This window comes from Coenobita brevimanus, chromosome 46 (assembly GCF_032717465.1).
Source record: "Coenobita brevimanus isolate Jiangsu-jjx chromosome 46, ASM3271746v2, whole genome shotgun sequence".
NCBI lineage: Eukaryota > Metazoa > Arthropoda > Malacostraca > Decapoda > Coenobitidae > Coenobita > Coenobita brevimanus.
This window is the reverse complement of record NC_136999.1, coordinates 931807-947971: the sequence shown is the minus strand read 5'-3', so window position 1 is coordinate 947971 and position 16165 is coordinate 931807. Positions and strand designations below refer to the sequence as shown.

Below are 16165 nucleotides of genomic sequence, written 5' to 3'. Positions count from 1 at the left end.
GTCAGTCCGCCAATCTCGGTTATCTGGATATTGAGAGATGGACAAGGAGAGAGGGAGGGGGGGGGTTAGGTCAGGGAGGTAAATGAGACGGAAAGTCAGGAGGAAGGTAGAGACAGACAGATAGGGAGGATGGAAGGTAGAGAGAAAAGGGGGAGGGAGGTAAACAGATTGGAGGTGAGGGGGGGCAGGCAGGGGTGAGGTAGTAATGGGTGAGGCAGAGAGGGGTGGAGCAGGCAGGGGTGAGGAAGGGAGGGGGTGAGGCAGGCAGGGGTTAGGCAGAGGTGGGTGGAGCAGGCAGGGGTGAGGAGGTGAATATGTAACGAGTCAGGCAGAGGGTGTGTGCCACTGACCTATTCTCGACTGTGACCTGTCCTAAACCTGACCTGCCCTAAACATAGCCCCCCACATCCACACTTGTACCCACACTCACACTTACATTCATACCCACACCTACACCCACACCCACACTCATACCCACACCCACACACCCATACCCGATATAACCTTCCCAGATCCATCTCAAATTCCACTTTTTTTTTTTTTCTGCAGGATGAGTGAGTGTGGATCATGTGGACGTAGGTGGGTGGAGCCCCGCCTGCTGCCCTGCCTCCACACCGTCTGCACACCCTGCCTTCACACCCGTGCCACCACCGCCACCCACACCACCACCCCAGGCAGTCGCAGGGGTTCCCACGAAGCCCACACACCCACACCCACCCCCTCTCTGGTATCCGGACACACATCCACGCACACACCCACACCCTCTATTGTATCCGCACACACACCCACGCACACGCCCACACCGTCCCTCGTATCCACACACACACCCACGCACACACCCTCGCCGTCTGTCGTCTCCACATCCACACCTACACATGTGCCAACCGGTACACACTCCCATACTCCCACCCACACCACCATACCCACCGCCACCACACCTACACCCACCGCACGATCCTCTACACCCACCGCTCGCTCCATCACGCCCACCGGCCGCTCCGCCACGCCCACCCTCCGCGCAACCACACCCACACATCGCTCGCTCACACCCACGCCCTCCGTAGCCTCCACCACATCCTCGACGCTAAGTACGGGTCACGCCTGCCACTTGAACGGGGAGGGCGTGGATGTGAATGGAGAGCCAACCATCAGTCACCACGCCCACATCACTAAAGGTACGGTGGCACGCTTTGTTTATTGTACAGGTAGGATTCCGGGAGCTTGAGTGTTGAGTGGGTGGCCCATGGAATGCTGCTGATGAGTTCTCGCAGTGCCATATTTTTCTCTTTTCCTGATTTCTGGACCCCGCCTCACCCCATCCTTAGGTGGGAAGAAGAGGTCGGGATGATGATGACTTAATGATGATAATGATGCAACATTTTTGGTCCATCGTAACCCACTTCCATTTAAGTAAGATACGGCACTGTGATATTGACACCACTGCAATATTTTATTTATTTTTGTTTTTTCAGCCTCCAAAGTGGCGTCTCAATAGTTTGGTTCCCAGATCATAGATGGCGTGGAAATGATTTGGTTCCCAGATCATAGATGGCGTGGAAATGATTTGGTTCCCAGATCATAGATGGCGTGGAAATGATTTGATTCCCAGTGCATAGATGGCGTGGAGGTAATTAGTTCCCAGGCCTTAGGTGGCGTGAACGTTGCCCAGTGGAATTGATGCTGAGTGACGTCACAGTTTAAGATGGAGGGGTCACGGAGAGAATCAGCCAAATCTCTGCACCGGTGAAAAAGAAGGCGTTAACTTTTTTTTTTTTTTAGGGGAAATAACGTTAGGTAAATTTATATAAGTAAATTTGGCCGTGTGGATAGGATGGTGAATGAGAGACTGACTAGAAGAGTATGTGAGTGAGATGGAAGGGGAGAGGAAGAGGGGAAAACTAAGGAGATAGAACGATGGATATATGAGAGAGGAGGATGTGAGTTGGAGGAAGGGCAGCCAAATGTCAAAGAACACTGCGATCGAGGAAGAAGAGAGAGGAGGGAGAGGAGTGAAAGGAATGAGAAGGCGGAGAAGGAGAATAAGAATGAGATGGAACGATGAGGAGGAGAGATATATGAGAGGGGGGGGAGGTGAATCGGAGGAAGGACAGCCAAATGTCAAAGAACATGGCGATCGAGGAAGAAGTGATAAAGAGGAGAAAAAAACAGAAAAAATAAGAAGGTAAAGAAGAAGAAGGAATAAGGAAGAGGAGGAGGAGGAGGAAATAATGAATGAAGGTAGAGGTGTGAAAGGGATGGAGAAGGAAGACGAGGAGGAGGAGGAGAAGGAACGAAGGTAGGAAGAGAAAGAAGTAGAAGCGTAAGAGTAAGGGAGAGGAGGAAGGAAGGAAGAAGAGAGGAAAAGGAAGCAGAAGAGTCAAAGGAATGAGGAGGCGGATCCCATTTGTCGGTGGCAGAATAATTAGGTCCCTTGAGAGAGAGGGAGAGAGAGAATTATTTTTCGGCCAGAAAGCTATTTGTTATTTTTTATCGTGTGTGTGTGTGTGTGTGTGTGTGTGTGTGTGATGCAGGTTATGATGCGATTTATGTCAGCAACACGTAACACCCGTCATTGCATTACTCAAAAAATTACCGTCATTTGAGCGTTTTATCATCATGATCATTTTTATTTTTTCCATCTACCCTCATTTATATCCTGTTTACTGTACCTTGCTCCAGTCCTGTTGTAGCTTGTTTCACGAAGCTTACTTGCAGAAAAAGGCAATGCTATGGCTCTACATCGTTTCATACCACTTCTTGACATGCATCGTATTTTTGTGTTATTGTTACAGTTCAGCATTCAGGATGGAGAGATGGCAATTCTGGTCCAAGTTAGAGTAAAAAGAGTGTAGTATATTTGACGTAGTAAAAGTACAATTGTGGACAAAATTATCGAACTCTTACACAGTGCTCTGAAAAGTTACTGGACTCCGGAGATGCACTGCTGAGTACGGAAAGTCATTCTGCGCTGCCACATTGATTATCGTGTGGAAACTGGATAGATATTTATGTCTGCAGCTGTACATTTAAGATATCAGACCTCAACCACCCATTCACCCCACTGTAACACATGCCCATCCCACAGCCAAGTCAGAAGGCACGGAAAGTACAACGTCAGGTGAACACGAGGACAGTGGCAGCGACACTCACTCCAGGAAGACCCCCTCATGGCCCCTCTCACATGACCTGGACTCTGTGATTGACCTTCTAAGGGACCTTACCCCCAGCACCACCCCAACACCCCCTGCCACCGCCCCCCGCCTCACCCTCACCCCCACCGGCTCACCTGCACCATCTGCCCCCAACACGCTGGATTCCAGGACCAGGAGAGGGAGCACAGACAGTGGGACCAGGGCTAGGGGTATGTGCCTCTCACTTCAATATACTTATAATTATAGTAATGATAATAATAATAATAATAATGACAGCAAGGACGAGGATGATACAGTAATAATAATTATAATAGTAATATTAATAAAGTGATGGTTATTGAGAGAGAAGGTGAATCTCGGTGTGATGTTACAGTGATTGGAGAGAGAGACTGGAACTGGTGAGTGTTCAAATACCTGGGTACAGTGATAGAAAAGAGAGGAATATGTGCAAAGGAAGTGGAAAGAGTAACACAAGGAAGGAAAGTAGCTGGTGCTATGAAGGCATTGATTAAAAAACATTGGCTTAAGTGTCGCAGCTGTGTGAGGCTTACATGAAGGTTGTGTTAGTTCCAGCTGTAACGTATGGATGTGAGACTGGTGTGGCATGAAAATGAAAGGTCAAGAGTAAGAGCAGTGGAGATGGGATTACTGAGGAATGTATGTGGAGTGCAGATAAGATACAGAATAATGTGATTCATGAAAGATGCAGAATGAGAAAGTCTGTGGACACCAGAATCAAAGAGAGTGTACTGAGATGGTTTGGTCATGTGGAGAGAATGGATGACAATAGAGTGGTGAAAAAGGTATATGTGAGCCAATTTGAAGGATGGAGGAGGCGAGTTAGGCCAAGGAGAAGGTGGAGGGATATGGTGGATGAGTGTGTGAGAAAGGGAGGTTTGGAAGTTGGTGAAGCTAAGGGACTGACAAGAGACTGAGCTGGCTGGATGAATTTTGTGTGGAGAAGTGCTTAACCAGGGATTTAGCACCTCATTTCAACATTACAGTGTTCGGATTGACTCTAACAGATAGGTATATGCGAAGCTACAGAACGTGTTGAAATTTTCTGGGCGTATCAGATAGAGCCAGGATTCCGGGGGCTTGAATGATGAGTGAATGGAAGTGTGGCTCAATGAATTGGGCAAACTTAGCCTGTCTGGACGTTGCTACTCCTCACCCAGTCCTAGGATGGGAAAGGAGGTGCGGATGATGATGATGATGATAATAATAATAAAAATAAGAATAATAGAGAGACAGGATTTTAAAAACTGGATCATAGGGTGACTCAAGTTGAACTCTAGAGGGATCTGGAGGCATTTCCCTTTAAATTAATATGGTCATTGGGATGGCCAGGTATTTTTCAGGAATGACCAGTGCAAGTGTGGCCATCTGTCTGGCTGTACCTGCCAGTGTGGCTGTCATCATTTCATGTTTGTGTGCTGAGGCTCAGGTGTGTGAGAATGAAATGTGACTATTTTTGTTTCTCAGTTACTTGTTTGTTGTGTGATATAGAGTTGATGTTCTCTTTTCCTGTTTACTGATGCATTGTTCCCCAGGTGCATTTGTGGTGTAGTGCTTTAAATCTGGGTAAGAGACAGAGCTTCCTCATGGTGTTGTGGGGAGTATTAGACCAGAGACTGCTTCATGGTATTAAATGATGTATTGTACTGCTCTTTCCGTACCATATAGCTCATTCCGTACACGATATGGTCTTGTCTGATGTTGTTTCCTATATAAAGGTATGTTTGTCGTCAGGTGTGTTAATGGTGTGGTGTCCTGAGTGTGGGTATGAGGCAGAGGTTCCTCCTGGTGGTGTGGAGTGCTTCCCCCTCAACTATGTCCTGCAGAAACAACTGGTCCTTGAGGCACTGAACTCAGACTCCACAACTGTCTTCTGTGACCTATGCCATGATGGTGAGGAATGTGTTTTTTTTATCCAGAGGATAAAAAGAGGAAGGAAACCAAATTCTTTCTATCTATCTATAGCCCGACGCCCTAATCCCGCAAAGGGTGGCCGCAGACAAAACGCCTCCAAGTCACTCTGTCACCCATCATTTGACTACCCTCCCCCCAACTCACCCCCCCCTCCCTCATATACCTCTCAACTCCATCCCTCCACCTCATCCTTGGTCTACCCTTCCCTCTCCCTCCCTCCACCTCACCTACATACATTTAATTAAATATAGAAAAAAAAAATCCATACACCAGACTGCAGGTGTCCACCTGTCATTTTAAGAAAGTGTGCAACACCTGGATTTGAACTGCTGTGGGTTTTAAGTTTGGAGGGGAACTAACCTACTTTGTCCAGGATGGAGAATGAGAGACTTACTCAGAGCGTATGTGAGTCAGGGGAAGAGGTGAAGGGGGAGGGGGAGACCAAGTGTGAGATGGAGGGATGGGGTGGGGAAGTATATTAGAGAAGATGTGAGTTAGAGAGAGGGCACCCTGATGACAGAGGATGAGTAATGTTGATCTAGTTTGTAGCCACCCCTTATGGAATGAGGGCTTTTGGTGGCAAATAAGTACTTAGCTAGAAGGATGGATAGTTTTTTGTAGGAATATTACTGTAAATCATGCTTTTTGGAGGCAATTTGTTTGTGGCTACCCCATGTGAGATTAAGGCATTTGGTGACAGGCAGATAGATAGGTAGATAGCTTGTGCAGGAATATTAAATTGTTTGTAGCCTATATATATATATACCAGGTGACATCATGGTATTTCCTCAGAGGTGGTGGCTGAGGAGCGTTGTGAGACCTGCCCAGTGAACCTGTGTCATTTGTGTGGCACGGCACACACACGACAGCGCCGCACCACCACACACAAAGTCATCACATTGGAGGTGAGCAGAGAGGGAGACAAAGAGAGAGAGAGAGAGAGAGAAATATGAGTGTTATAGCTGCTTGTATCTATCATAATGGTGGCTGAGGTGGGGAAAGCAGATGCATGGGGGAGAAGGGTCCATGGAGGAGAGTGGATCAGTGGGGTGAAAACAGGCCCATGAGGGAAACTAGTTGAATGGGGAGACAACCCCTGGGAGGTGTAACCAGAGACAGCCTTTTGTGCAGATTTACTAATTACATATACTGAGAGGTGGGGTATACAGGACTGGGTGAATTTATTGTGTTTTTTGTTGACTTTACCTGAGAACCAGCAGATAAAATATACATCATCATCATCATCATTATTGCCCACACCTCTTTGCCCGCCAGAGAATTGGGTGAGGTAGGGTTCAGAGAGCAAGAAAACATCTGATAGAAGGAGAACTGTTTTGTCATTATATATAATAATCAGTAACCAAACATTTCCTTCCTATTTTTGACAGGAGGCGCGGTCAGTAGGGATCCGAGAAGTGGCACACACTTTGGTATGTTCGACGCATGGTGAGGGTGAGGTTGGGTGGTGGTGTCGTGGATGCCAGGAGCCACTGTGTGCCACCTGCCTGGCCACTCTCCACCGTGGCCATAACACGGCCACCGTCACGCAGGAGGCGCCACACATACGTGCAGCTCTCACTAAACTTCTCAACACTGCCACTGCAAGGTTGGCCTATATTCTGCCCATAGAGACACAAAGACACGTACTGTAGCCAGACTATGATATGGTTCCCACTGGATGAACTGACACATTTGAGAAACAAAGGAACAAATTGGTATTATTACTCTTATTACAGCGCTTTATTATTGACTTCCAGTTGCTACACCTGGCAAGGTGTAATAGTATGACATTGAGTAATATGATTTTTGTTTATATTATTTTTTTACTTTTTAGATACCTGGTATGTATGAATGTAGATGTCTGGTGGTAGAGCTTTCAGGTAAGAATGGACTATATAATGTACATGCAGTGGTTTGGGTCTTAGAGGTGACTGGAGGTTTTTCTATCATGTAATGTTCTATCGGGGCCATAGGTTGGTTTCCTGCCTGTAGATATTTTGGGCTGTGGTAGCCAAGCCTCAGGTCCCTACACTCCAAAGGGGACAGAATTGGATTGGCAGTTACCATTACCCTTCTGTACTATCGTTTTGTTACAGTCACACTGTTGAGTGTATGTGTTGTGAAATTTGGTGCTGCTGCAAATACGATGAGATCAAGAGCAGTTCTGGTAGAGGCAAATTGTATGTGGTGTGGAAGAATAGAATGGAGCAATATATTGATGAAAGGGACATAAGAGGACGAGGAGTGTTTGAGTGAGTGAGAGAGGCTTGTGAGGTTAACGGAGCCTGGAGGCATTATCATGGCCATCCTCTGTTCAGGGTTCTCAGGAGAAAGTTAGGCACTGGAGATGATGATGATGATGCTGTAAATACAGTGCATTATCTCACTCCACCTCCATCTGCCCTAGAGTAGATGTCATGCCAAATGTTGTGGAAGAATAGATTGGTATTGGTGTGAGTGTGGAGTGTTGGATTTGAAGATGATGATGATGATTGATGACTATGACAGTGATGATGATGATGATGTACCGCAAATACATTGCCTGACTCCACCTCCATCCACCCTCAGAGTGGATGAGCTGCTAAGTGCAGTGGAGGAGCTGGCAGGTGCGGGTGTGAATGTGGAGGTGCAGGGCCGTGCAGTGGGAGATGAAGTGAATGCTTTTGTGGACGATTATATCCTGGCCCTGGAGCACCACCGCACCACACTGCTGCACCAGGTGAGGGGTGGGCGGTAGGTGGTCATCAGTTCTCAACCCCATGAATACAGTAGACATCTTTTTTGTTTACTCTTGCAGCTACCAAACAGTATTATTCAACTTACAAAAGACATTTTTTTTTTTTTAATGCAAGGAGGAAGGACCCAGAAGCTAGAAGCCCACAAACTTGTTCCCTTCAAGGAAAAAACTTAACAGTGGTTCGAATTCAAGATCTGTTCATTTCAAGATGTCATAGGCAGAAGGAAATACACAGAGAGGAAGACATTTGCAGAGTTGACATGTAGATTTGGCATATACTGTAGAAGGTTTTGTTAAGAATGTATCTCCTAACCCCTCCAGCATGTGAAGTCTTTTGTGAGCTGAATAAAACAGTCAGGCTGTACCATATCAAACCTCTCCAGAGTGATAAGTTTCTCCCAAGCTGAATAGAATTTTCTGGAGCCAGCAGGAATAGAATTAAAATGGCTTTATCATATTGAAGGGGGTTAACTCCCCCTCCCCGTCCTATCCACACAGGTGCGTCAGGCATGTGAGCGAGCACAGAGAGGGCTGGTGGTGGAGTCACAGCGTGTGGGCCAGACTGCCTCGTGGCTGCGGCAGGGATGTGACCTCACTCATGACCTACTACACCATGCCGGAGATGCGGAGACACTTGCTCTGTCTCCTCTGCTTATGGCCAGGCTGCAGGTGTGTTTTAGCACTTTTTCTTTTTTTCCTTTTTTTTTAAATTTATTTAGTTTCATTTTATTTTATTTTTTTTCTGGTAGAAGTAGTATATAGTTGTAGTAGTTGGTGCCCTAGGCTTATTTGGACATCAACCAATGAACTTCAGGCTGAAGCTGCCCTCCTCCTGCAATCTACCATCCTCCTTTTGGGGGACCGAGAGAGAGTTGAATGATGCTTGTATAACCAGGTAGTGGATCTGTTTGGGCATACAGGGGCCAGTGCAAGAATGTATCCCTATCCAGCACCACAGCTTGCTGGTAAATTTGTCATATGTCATGGCACTTGATCCAGACTGCCTTGTTTCTGTGGCAGGGCATGTGGCCTTGCCCATGACCTCGTATGCCTCACTGGGGACACATAGATGCTTGCTCAATCTCTGTTATCGCCACTGCTCACCACCATGCATCAGGTGTGACTTGGGGGTTTGAGTTGTGACCAGATGTAACTCTTATTTTGGTTAGACTATAACTGCCAAGCCCTACTATTTCCAGAGCCTGCTGAAGGAGGGTGTGCGAGGGTGGGGACGGTGGAGTAGGCTGGCCCTCCTGCCGGATCACCATGCAGGCCGGGTCAGAGGTCATCGCCTTCAGGGGGTCATTGCAGACACGCCGGCACATCCAGCACACTCAAGACTAAAGCCTTGTAAGTCATATGACAGGTTCTCTTATTCTATCTGTCTGTCTATTGCCAGACACTTCAATCTCATAAGGGGTGGCCACAAACATATCACCTCCATGTCGCCCTGTCCAATGCCACTCCACTGCCTTGCTCCCAGTTCACACCCCCCTCTCTTATACTGTATACCTCTCCACTCTATCCTTCCAGCTCATCCTTGGCCTCCCTTTCCCTCTCCCTCCCTCCACCTCACTTGCATACACTCTTCCCATTAGTCTTCTTATTGATTATTTTTATTATGATTATTATTGTGATGATGATGATGATGATGATTATTATTATTATTATTATCTATTATTATTATTATCTATTATTATTATTATTATTATTATTATTATCTATCTATCTATTGCCTGACGCCATAATCCCGTAAGGGGTGGCCACTTGACTTTGAGTTATTTGTTTTACGGGGAGGGGCACTAACCCTCCACCAACCCACTTGTTGACACGTAGGGAGTTATTATTATTATTATTATTAACTTTTTTATTACAGTATTTTAAACATAATTTTCTTATGGCAACAGGAAATGTTGGTGTATTAGGGGCATATCTTGTTTACTCTTTTTGGTTGTTTGTTTGTGTCTGAAACCGCTGTCCTTCTCAGTGGAGGCCTGTCAGGTGAAAAGGGACTACAGTATAGTTTTTTCACTTTAATGTGGCCCAGATTTTCTTTCTTTTGTAGCTTATTTCATAAAGCTCAGTGATAGAAAAAGGTAATGCTTTGGCACAATGTCTTTTCCACTGTACCTCTGCCTGCTTAGCATCATGTTCTGGTGTCAGTCTGCTGGTACAGCTGTGCATTCAGGATGGAGAGATGTAAGTTTTAGGCCAAGTTAGAGTAATAATAATGTATACTACTTTTGCATTCCAGTGTGTGAGGTGAGCAGTGTGAGTGTGGGGTCGAGGGTGGTGGCATTGGTGGTGGTGAGAGATGAGGATGGTCAACCCATCACCCATGGGGGAGAACACCCAGTTGCGGCTCTTACATCCACCACCGGAACGCACCTGTAAGTACGTTAGCCATTTACTGTCATTCTGTCAATCTATCTTTGTCTATCTGCCTGTCTACCTACCTGCCTGCCTGCCGGTGTATATCTGCATGCATCTATCTTCTTATCTCTCTGTCAGACTATCAATCTATGCCTTTCTGTCTCTCTATAGCTAGATGCTTTATTCATGGATGAAGTGGCTACAAGCACATTGCCTTCATGTCTCCCTGTCCTCTGCCATCATGCTGCTCTCCCTCCAGCTCACACCATCCTCATTCATGTGTCTCTCCATCTCACACTTGGTCCCACACACTCCCCCCTCCACATCATCCTTGATCTCCCTCTCTGTTTCATCCTGTTATGCCACAGTATTTATTCATTATAGCTCAGCCTGTAGTTCATATGCAGAAATGTATAAGAGCAGGTGATAAATTACCGGTACTTTTTTGTGGTGCTATTTTTTACTGTTCATGGTTCTCCAGACTGTTTGTCTATATGATTTTGTCAGTGTTTTCATTATGGTTCCACATTCCAAAATTTTCCGTTATCTGAAAAGCCTTTATAACCATGCATTTCAGATTTTAGTGTTTGTATGCACTGATGTTTAATATGATGCTTGGTGCAGATGCAGTTGTTCTGTGCGTGACCGAGAAGATGGATCATATGAGGTGGTGTTCAGTCCTCCTATCTCTGGACCTGCCCTCCTCACTGTCACCATACAAGGAGCCCACATTCAGGTCTGTTATAGTTCTTTGACTGGAACTTGGCCCAGATTTTTAGTGACAGCATGTGGGTAGAAGTGAAGGGAGTTTATCCTGTCAGTGCTACCACTTGAAGGTGTCCATCTTTTTAACCTGTGGAATGCAAGTCACAGTTCAGGCTGAGTCAGGCAGTCTTTCCCTTCAGATTTACACACAGGAGTAGGCTCATAGGCCAGGTAATTGCATGCTACACCGGATAATCATGTATTCTCTTAGCCAGAGCATCCTCTAGAGCTTATTGTCACGTCATCACCAGCCAGCATTGTGAACAACACACACACCAAGGAACATCAAAACAACACCCATCACATGATATCATACACAAATACTGTCATCTCTTCCCCCTTGCCTGCCTCAGACCAGCTGCCACAAGCATATCCATACCCAGATCACTCGCCGTTCCATTCAGTCACTCAAAGACAACACACAACTGCATGCACTGCCTCCTGATATCCACCGTTCTGAATCCTACCTCCCTCATGAGGACAGGATCCACCTGGCCAGGCTGAGATATGGGCATCATCCAGCCCTCGTGAGTTATGAGAAGAGGCTGGATGACTCCATCGCCGATGCCTGTCCAGGATGCAACACAGCACCCCATACTATTAAGCACATTATGGAAGACTGAATTGCACACAGTTGCCTGCATCACCAACACAACATTCACTCCTTGAGAGCTCTGTGGAAAATCCCAGTCTCAGCCTTGGCCTTCCTTAGGGACTCGGAGCTGTTCGGCCAGACTTCCTAGAGAACAACTACTACTACAACTGCAGTGTGAGTGAGTGTGAGGAAGGGTGAGAAAATATGTCACTGTAGTTAAGGGGTTAAAATGCTTTCTCTTAACAGGGAAGTCCTCTAGAGCTTACTGTCACACCGTCACCAGCCAGCAGTGTGAATAGCAGTGTGAGTGACAGTGTAAGGGAGGGTGGAGGGGCGGGGAGGCGTCACACGGGGGTCTACCATTGCTGCACCTTCTGCTCCAGTGGCGGGGACAAGAACATTGTGTGTGCCTGTGGAGGGACCATGCCAGGTATCTTTATTGTTTTTTTGGTTTTATTTACTCTATTTTTGGCTGAATTTATGAAATTTTTATCGCTCAGCATATTTTATTGGTTATTGCTACCATCCCAGGTCTATTTATCTATCTGTCTATCAATACCTAGATACCTTATACCCACAATGGGTGGCGACAAACAAGCCATCTCCATGCCACCCTGTCCTCTGCCATCAGGTTACCTCTCAGCAACTCAAACTTCTCTTTTTCATATATCTCTCCACTCCATTCCTCCATCTCATCCTTGGTCTCCTCCTCCACCATACTGACATACACTCTCCTAGTCAGTCTCAATTTATTCATTTCTGTTGTTATTAGTATTATATTGCTTATCATATATTAATATTACCATGCCAGATACCTTACTGTTTAATTGCTTAGTATACTGTTGCATACTGTAACTTTTTCCTTACCATATTTTACTGCTTATAGTACACTATTGCTTGTATTTTATTGCCTATCATTACTCTGTTGTTTTATTACTTGCTGAGTGTTATTACTTGCATTATTTCATTGCTTGTTGTGGCCTCAGACTCAACTGGATGCAAACCCAGTGAACTGCAGACAGAAATTGTCTTTCCTCTGGAGTCCACAATCCCCCTTATATGGGAGAGGGAGGGAGTCAATGAATTTGTATAACTGGGCAGTGACACCATCTGGTTATATTGTTGCTGCCACAAGATGGTGTCTTTTTCCAACATTGTTATATTTTGTACTGGATTTGATTATGTATATTATTTTAATGCCTGTGTTATTTATTGCATAGCAGATTTTATTGCTTTATCATATTTTATTGCCTACCTTACTTTACTGCATAGTCTGCTTTATTGTCTGGCATGTTTTATTGCTTATTTCTAATGTGCCAGGCACCACTCTCATTTATTGCTTAAATTTTGTGTTCATACTAAACCACAAGCTCTTAGCATATAAATTTGTTTATTATAACATAAAGTCTGCCATTGTAGCCTTGCATTAATGTCTGAATAGCCACAAAAATGTTTAAATTATAAACTGCTGAGACTTCTTAATAATTTTGAAAATGATTAATCAAATATTGCATTATTCTATTGTAATTTTAACTTTTCCTTCATCAGTCTGAGTCTAAATGATGAGATAAATTAGCTCATAATGAGAATAGATGATGTACTGGCAGTCTTCATTGTAAGAAAGGCATAGTTTTTAAAATATAATTTTTTGTTTTTGTTTTTACACACGGTTGCTATTGTAAATTAGAGAAAACTACCTGATCAACTTCATAGGTAACATTGAAACTTATCTAGGCAAATTTCTTTAATTTGCCAAGAGCACAATACTAAAAGTATACATCAGAAAGGCAGTAACACAGTCAGGTCTCCACAGTTGGGGAAGCTAAAGTGGGTCAGTGCTGTACAGTGTGCACACTTTAAATTATCAGTATTTCAAATGATGGAGCCAATGGGGAGGAACCAAAGGTCTGACTGGGGTGCCTAGGCCTCCAAGGTCCCCTCAAAACAACACCACTGCAGAAAGGCCACTATATGTATAATGAGGACTGGCAGTATGTCGTTATCTTGCTGTATTTACAACAGTTCCTTCATCATTCAGAGTCTGAGTAACCAATGATGTATTATTCAGATGTATTTTTAACTTGCCCTTCATGTCTGAACCTAAGGAGAGAATGAGGACAGCATGGAAGAGCGTTATCAGTGGAAACGTGTTGTCAGTGGCGACTGACACACCACGGTATAAGTAACTGTTGGCACCAGGACTCAGGGAACAGGTTATGTGGATGGGAATACAGGGGCATTACTAGGGTTTTATAAATGAGGTGGCCAAACAGTAACCAGCCCAAGTCATGGGGTGGCCCAAGGAGAACTCATCTGGGGGGTTAAGGGGTAATGGTTTTCCCTCACAAATTTGAGTGGCATTGGGGTGGCCAGGCATATGTCAGGGGCAGCATGTGCCACCCCAGCAACCCCAGTGTGGTTGGCCAGAGAGGTTATCTAGAGAGAAATAGCGTATATGAGAATAAATGAAGTTGGCTAAGAAATAGATTTTTGTGGACAGGGATTATGGGTGTAAAATTACTGCAGGTGGCCAGAGCACAAGTTATTGTATGTCAACATGAACTCTTGAAAGGTGGTAAGGATGGAGGAGTGATGGACAGATGTAACCAGAGTGTACAATGAGGCAGGTGTGAGAGCTTATAAATGTTGAAAGTGTTGGCTTTATTTCATTAGCTAAATATGAAACAGTGATACTGTTATGAGATGATTAATCTGGAGAAAGCACTCATGTTGTTTGTTGTTGTTATTGTTGTTGCTGTTGTTGTGTCCCAAGGCTCATGTGCATGCGAACCTGGTGAATTGCGGGCTGTAGTCACCCTTCTCTTGCAGTCCACCATCCCTCAATTGGGCAACAGGGAAGGAACTGAGGGACATTTTTATAACCAGGTAGCAGAGTTGTCCTTGTATATCTGTGCCACCACATGAAGAAATCTCTCTCCAGTACTAGTGTGTCTGAGTAACATAATGTTAAACAGTAATTCTGTTGTAAAGTTATACATCTTATAAAATCACTCACATGGAATAACATCATGTAAAACAGTAATGCTGCTGTGAGGTGAAGCATAGATATATACATTACTGTATTGAAGAAACTGTTGTATGTTGACAAAAATATCCAGAGTGTAGGATTTTGATATATATGGACACTTGTTGCCTCTTGATCTTCCACAACACTGTCATCTTGAGTAATTGCCAACAAGGGTAATCAAAGTGTACTGTATGAGAATGGGCAAGTGCAACACATACAGTGATCAATGTTTGATAGGCCAAACGTAAAGAAAATGAACCTGAATGTGTGTGTGTGTGTGTGTGTGTGTGTGTGTGTGTGTGTGTGTGTGTGTGTGTGTGTGTGTATGTGCATGCATGCTTGCGTGTGAGCGAGTGAGCAAGCGAACGAGTGTGTGTGTGTGCGTGTACTGGTGAATAAGTATACATTTGTATACCAATGGATAAGGTGTGTGTACCAGTGGCCAAGGATGTATGTGTGTACTGATGATTTAGTCTGTGTGTGTGTACCAATGGATAAGGTGTTAATGGTGGGTCCACAGGCGGGTACCAAGGGTGTGGACACAACCACGCGGGACATCCTGGACACAAGCACTGGTCCTGTTGCGGCCAGACCAGCTCCTCGGCACCTTGCACCCGACCCCCATCAAAGTACTACCATGTCACGCTGTAGACATATCCACACACAGATCTTCCCTCATCATCCTGCCATAATTCTCACTGTAATCATCATCTCGTCGCATTCCATCTCTCTCACAGCCTCTCTCATCCTGTATGTGCTTCCTCCTCTCACAGTACTCCCAGGTCATTTTGTAACCAAGTCCCTTCATATTGATCATTGTGCCACCCTGTCACTTCTCCTGTTTCACTCTCATACCAATATCATCATCTCATCTCCTTTCATCTCTTGCACCCGGCACTCAACCCCCATCACAGTACTACAATATCACACTGTAGGCACATCCTGATACGTTTCATTATTCTCTCACATCACTATTTGCCCATCACCATATGTCTCATCCCTGAATTTATCTCACCTCATGACATTTCACCAGTTTATTGCTGGAGAGGGATGCCTTCATGTGGTGGCACTGATATTACTAGGCAGTGGAACTGCCCAGCTATACAAACATCTCTTAGGGTAGTGAACTGCAGGAGAATGGCATATTCAGCCTGCAGTCCACTGGGTTCATGCTCAGTTGATCCATGGGTTTCAACTACAGTTACTATTAGTTACGCTGCATTTCCTCACTCTCACGTTCTAGATATGTGTCGTCATCATCACTCTCATCACATTACTTATCTTCATCTCATCGCTCCATATCTCATTCCCCACGGTCTCTCCTTTCCTCATACGTCACTAGTTTATGCCTGCATCACCTCACCCTCACAGGCAATATAGAGTTTCCCCATTCATGTGAGGGTTAATGGTACTGTTATTGACTCTCTCAGGCTCCTGTGACTCACCCCCAACATAGTAAAATCATCTGGTATTAGCCAAAATAACATACCAGAGTTACCTTCATCATGATAGTGTTATTGGAGACTGTATTAACACATAGGCTCCTGTAACTCACCCACAATTTAGTAAAATAATCTGATACA

The 16165-nt window shown here is 45.0% G+C and overlaps 1 protein-coding gene across 1 annotated transcript in view; it reads left to right on the top strand.

The window, feature by feature from the left end:
- LOC145398788 (uncharacterized) overlaps positions 1 to 15488 on the top strand; it is a 25870-nt gene extending 10382 nt beyond the window's left edge. The window contains exons 3-15 of the mRNA XM_080271597.1: positions 550 to 686; positions 1065 to 1175; positions 3086 to 3361; positions 4905 to 5063; positions 5877 to 5989; positions 6473 to 6690; positions 7653 to 7803; positions 8320 to 8490; positions 9021 to 9171; positions 10076 to 10211; positions 10819 to 10930; positions 11801 to 11984; positions 15103 to 15488. Coding sequence (XP_080127723.1) covers positions 550 to 686; positions 1065 to 1175; positions 3086 to 3361; positions 4905 to 5063; positions 5877 to 5989; positions 6473 to 6690; positions 7653 to 7803; positions 8320 to 8490; positions 9021 to 9171; positions 10076 to 10211; positions 10819 to 10930; positions 11801 to 11984; positions 15103 to 15233 — 2050 coding nt within the window. The 3' untranslated portion in view covers positions 15234 to 15488. The remainder of the gene's footprint in view (positions 1 to 549; positions 687 to 1064; positions 1176 to 3085; positions 3362 to 4904; positions 5064 to 5876; positions 5990 to 6472; positions 6691 to 7652; positions 7804 to 8319; positions 8491 to 9020; positions 9172 to 10075; positions 10212 to 10818; positions 10931 to 11800; positions 11985 to 15102) is intronic.
- The last annotated feature ends 677 nt before the right edge of the window (positions 15489 to 16165 follow it).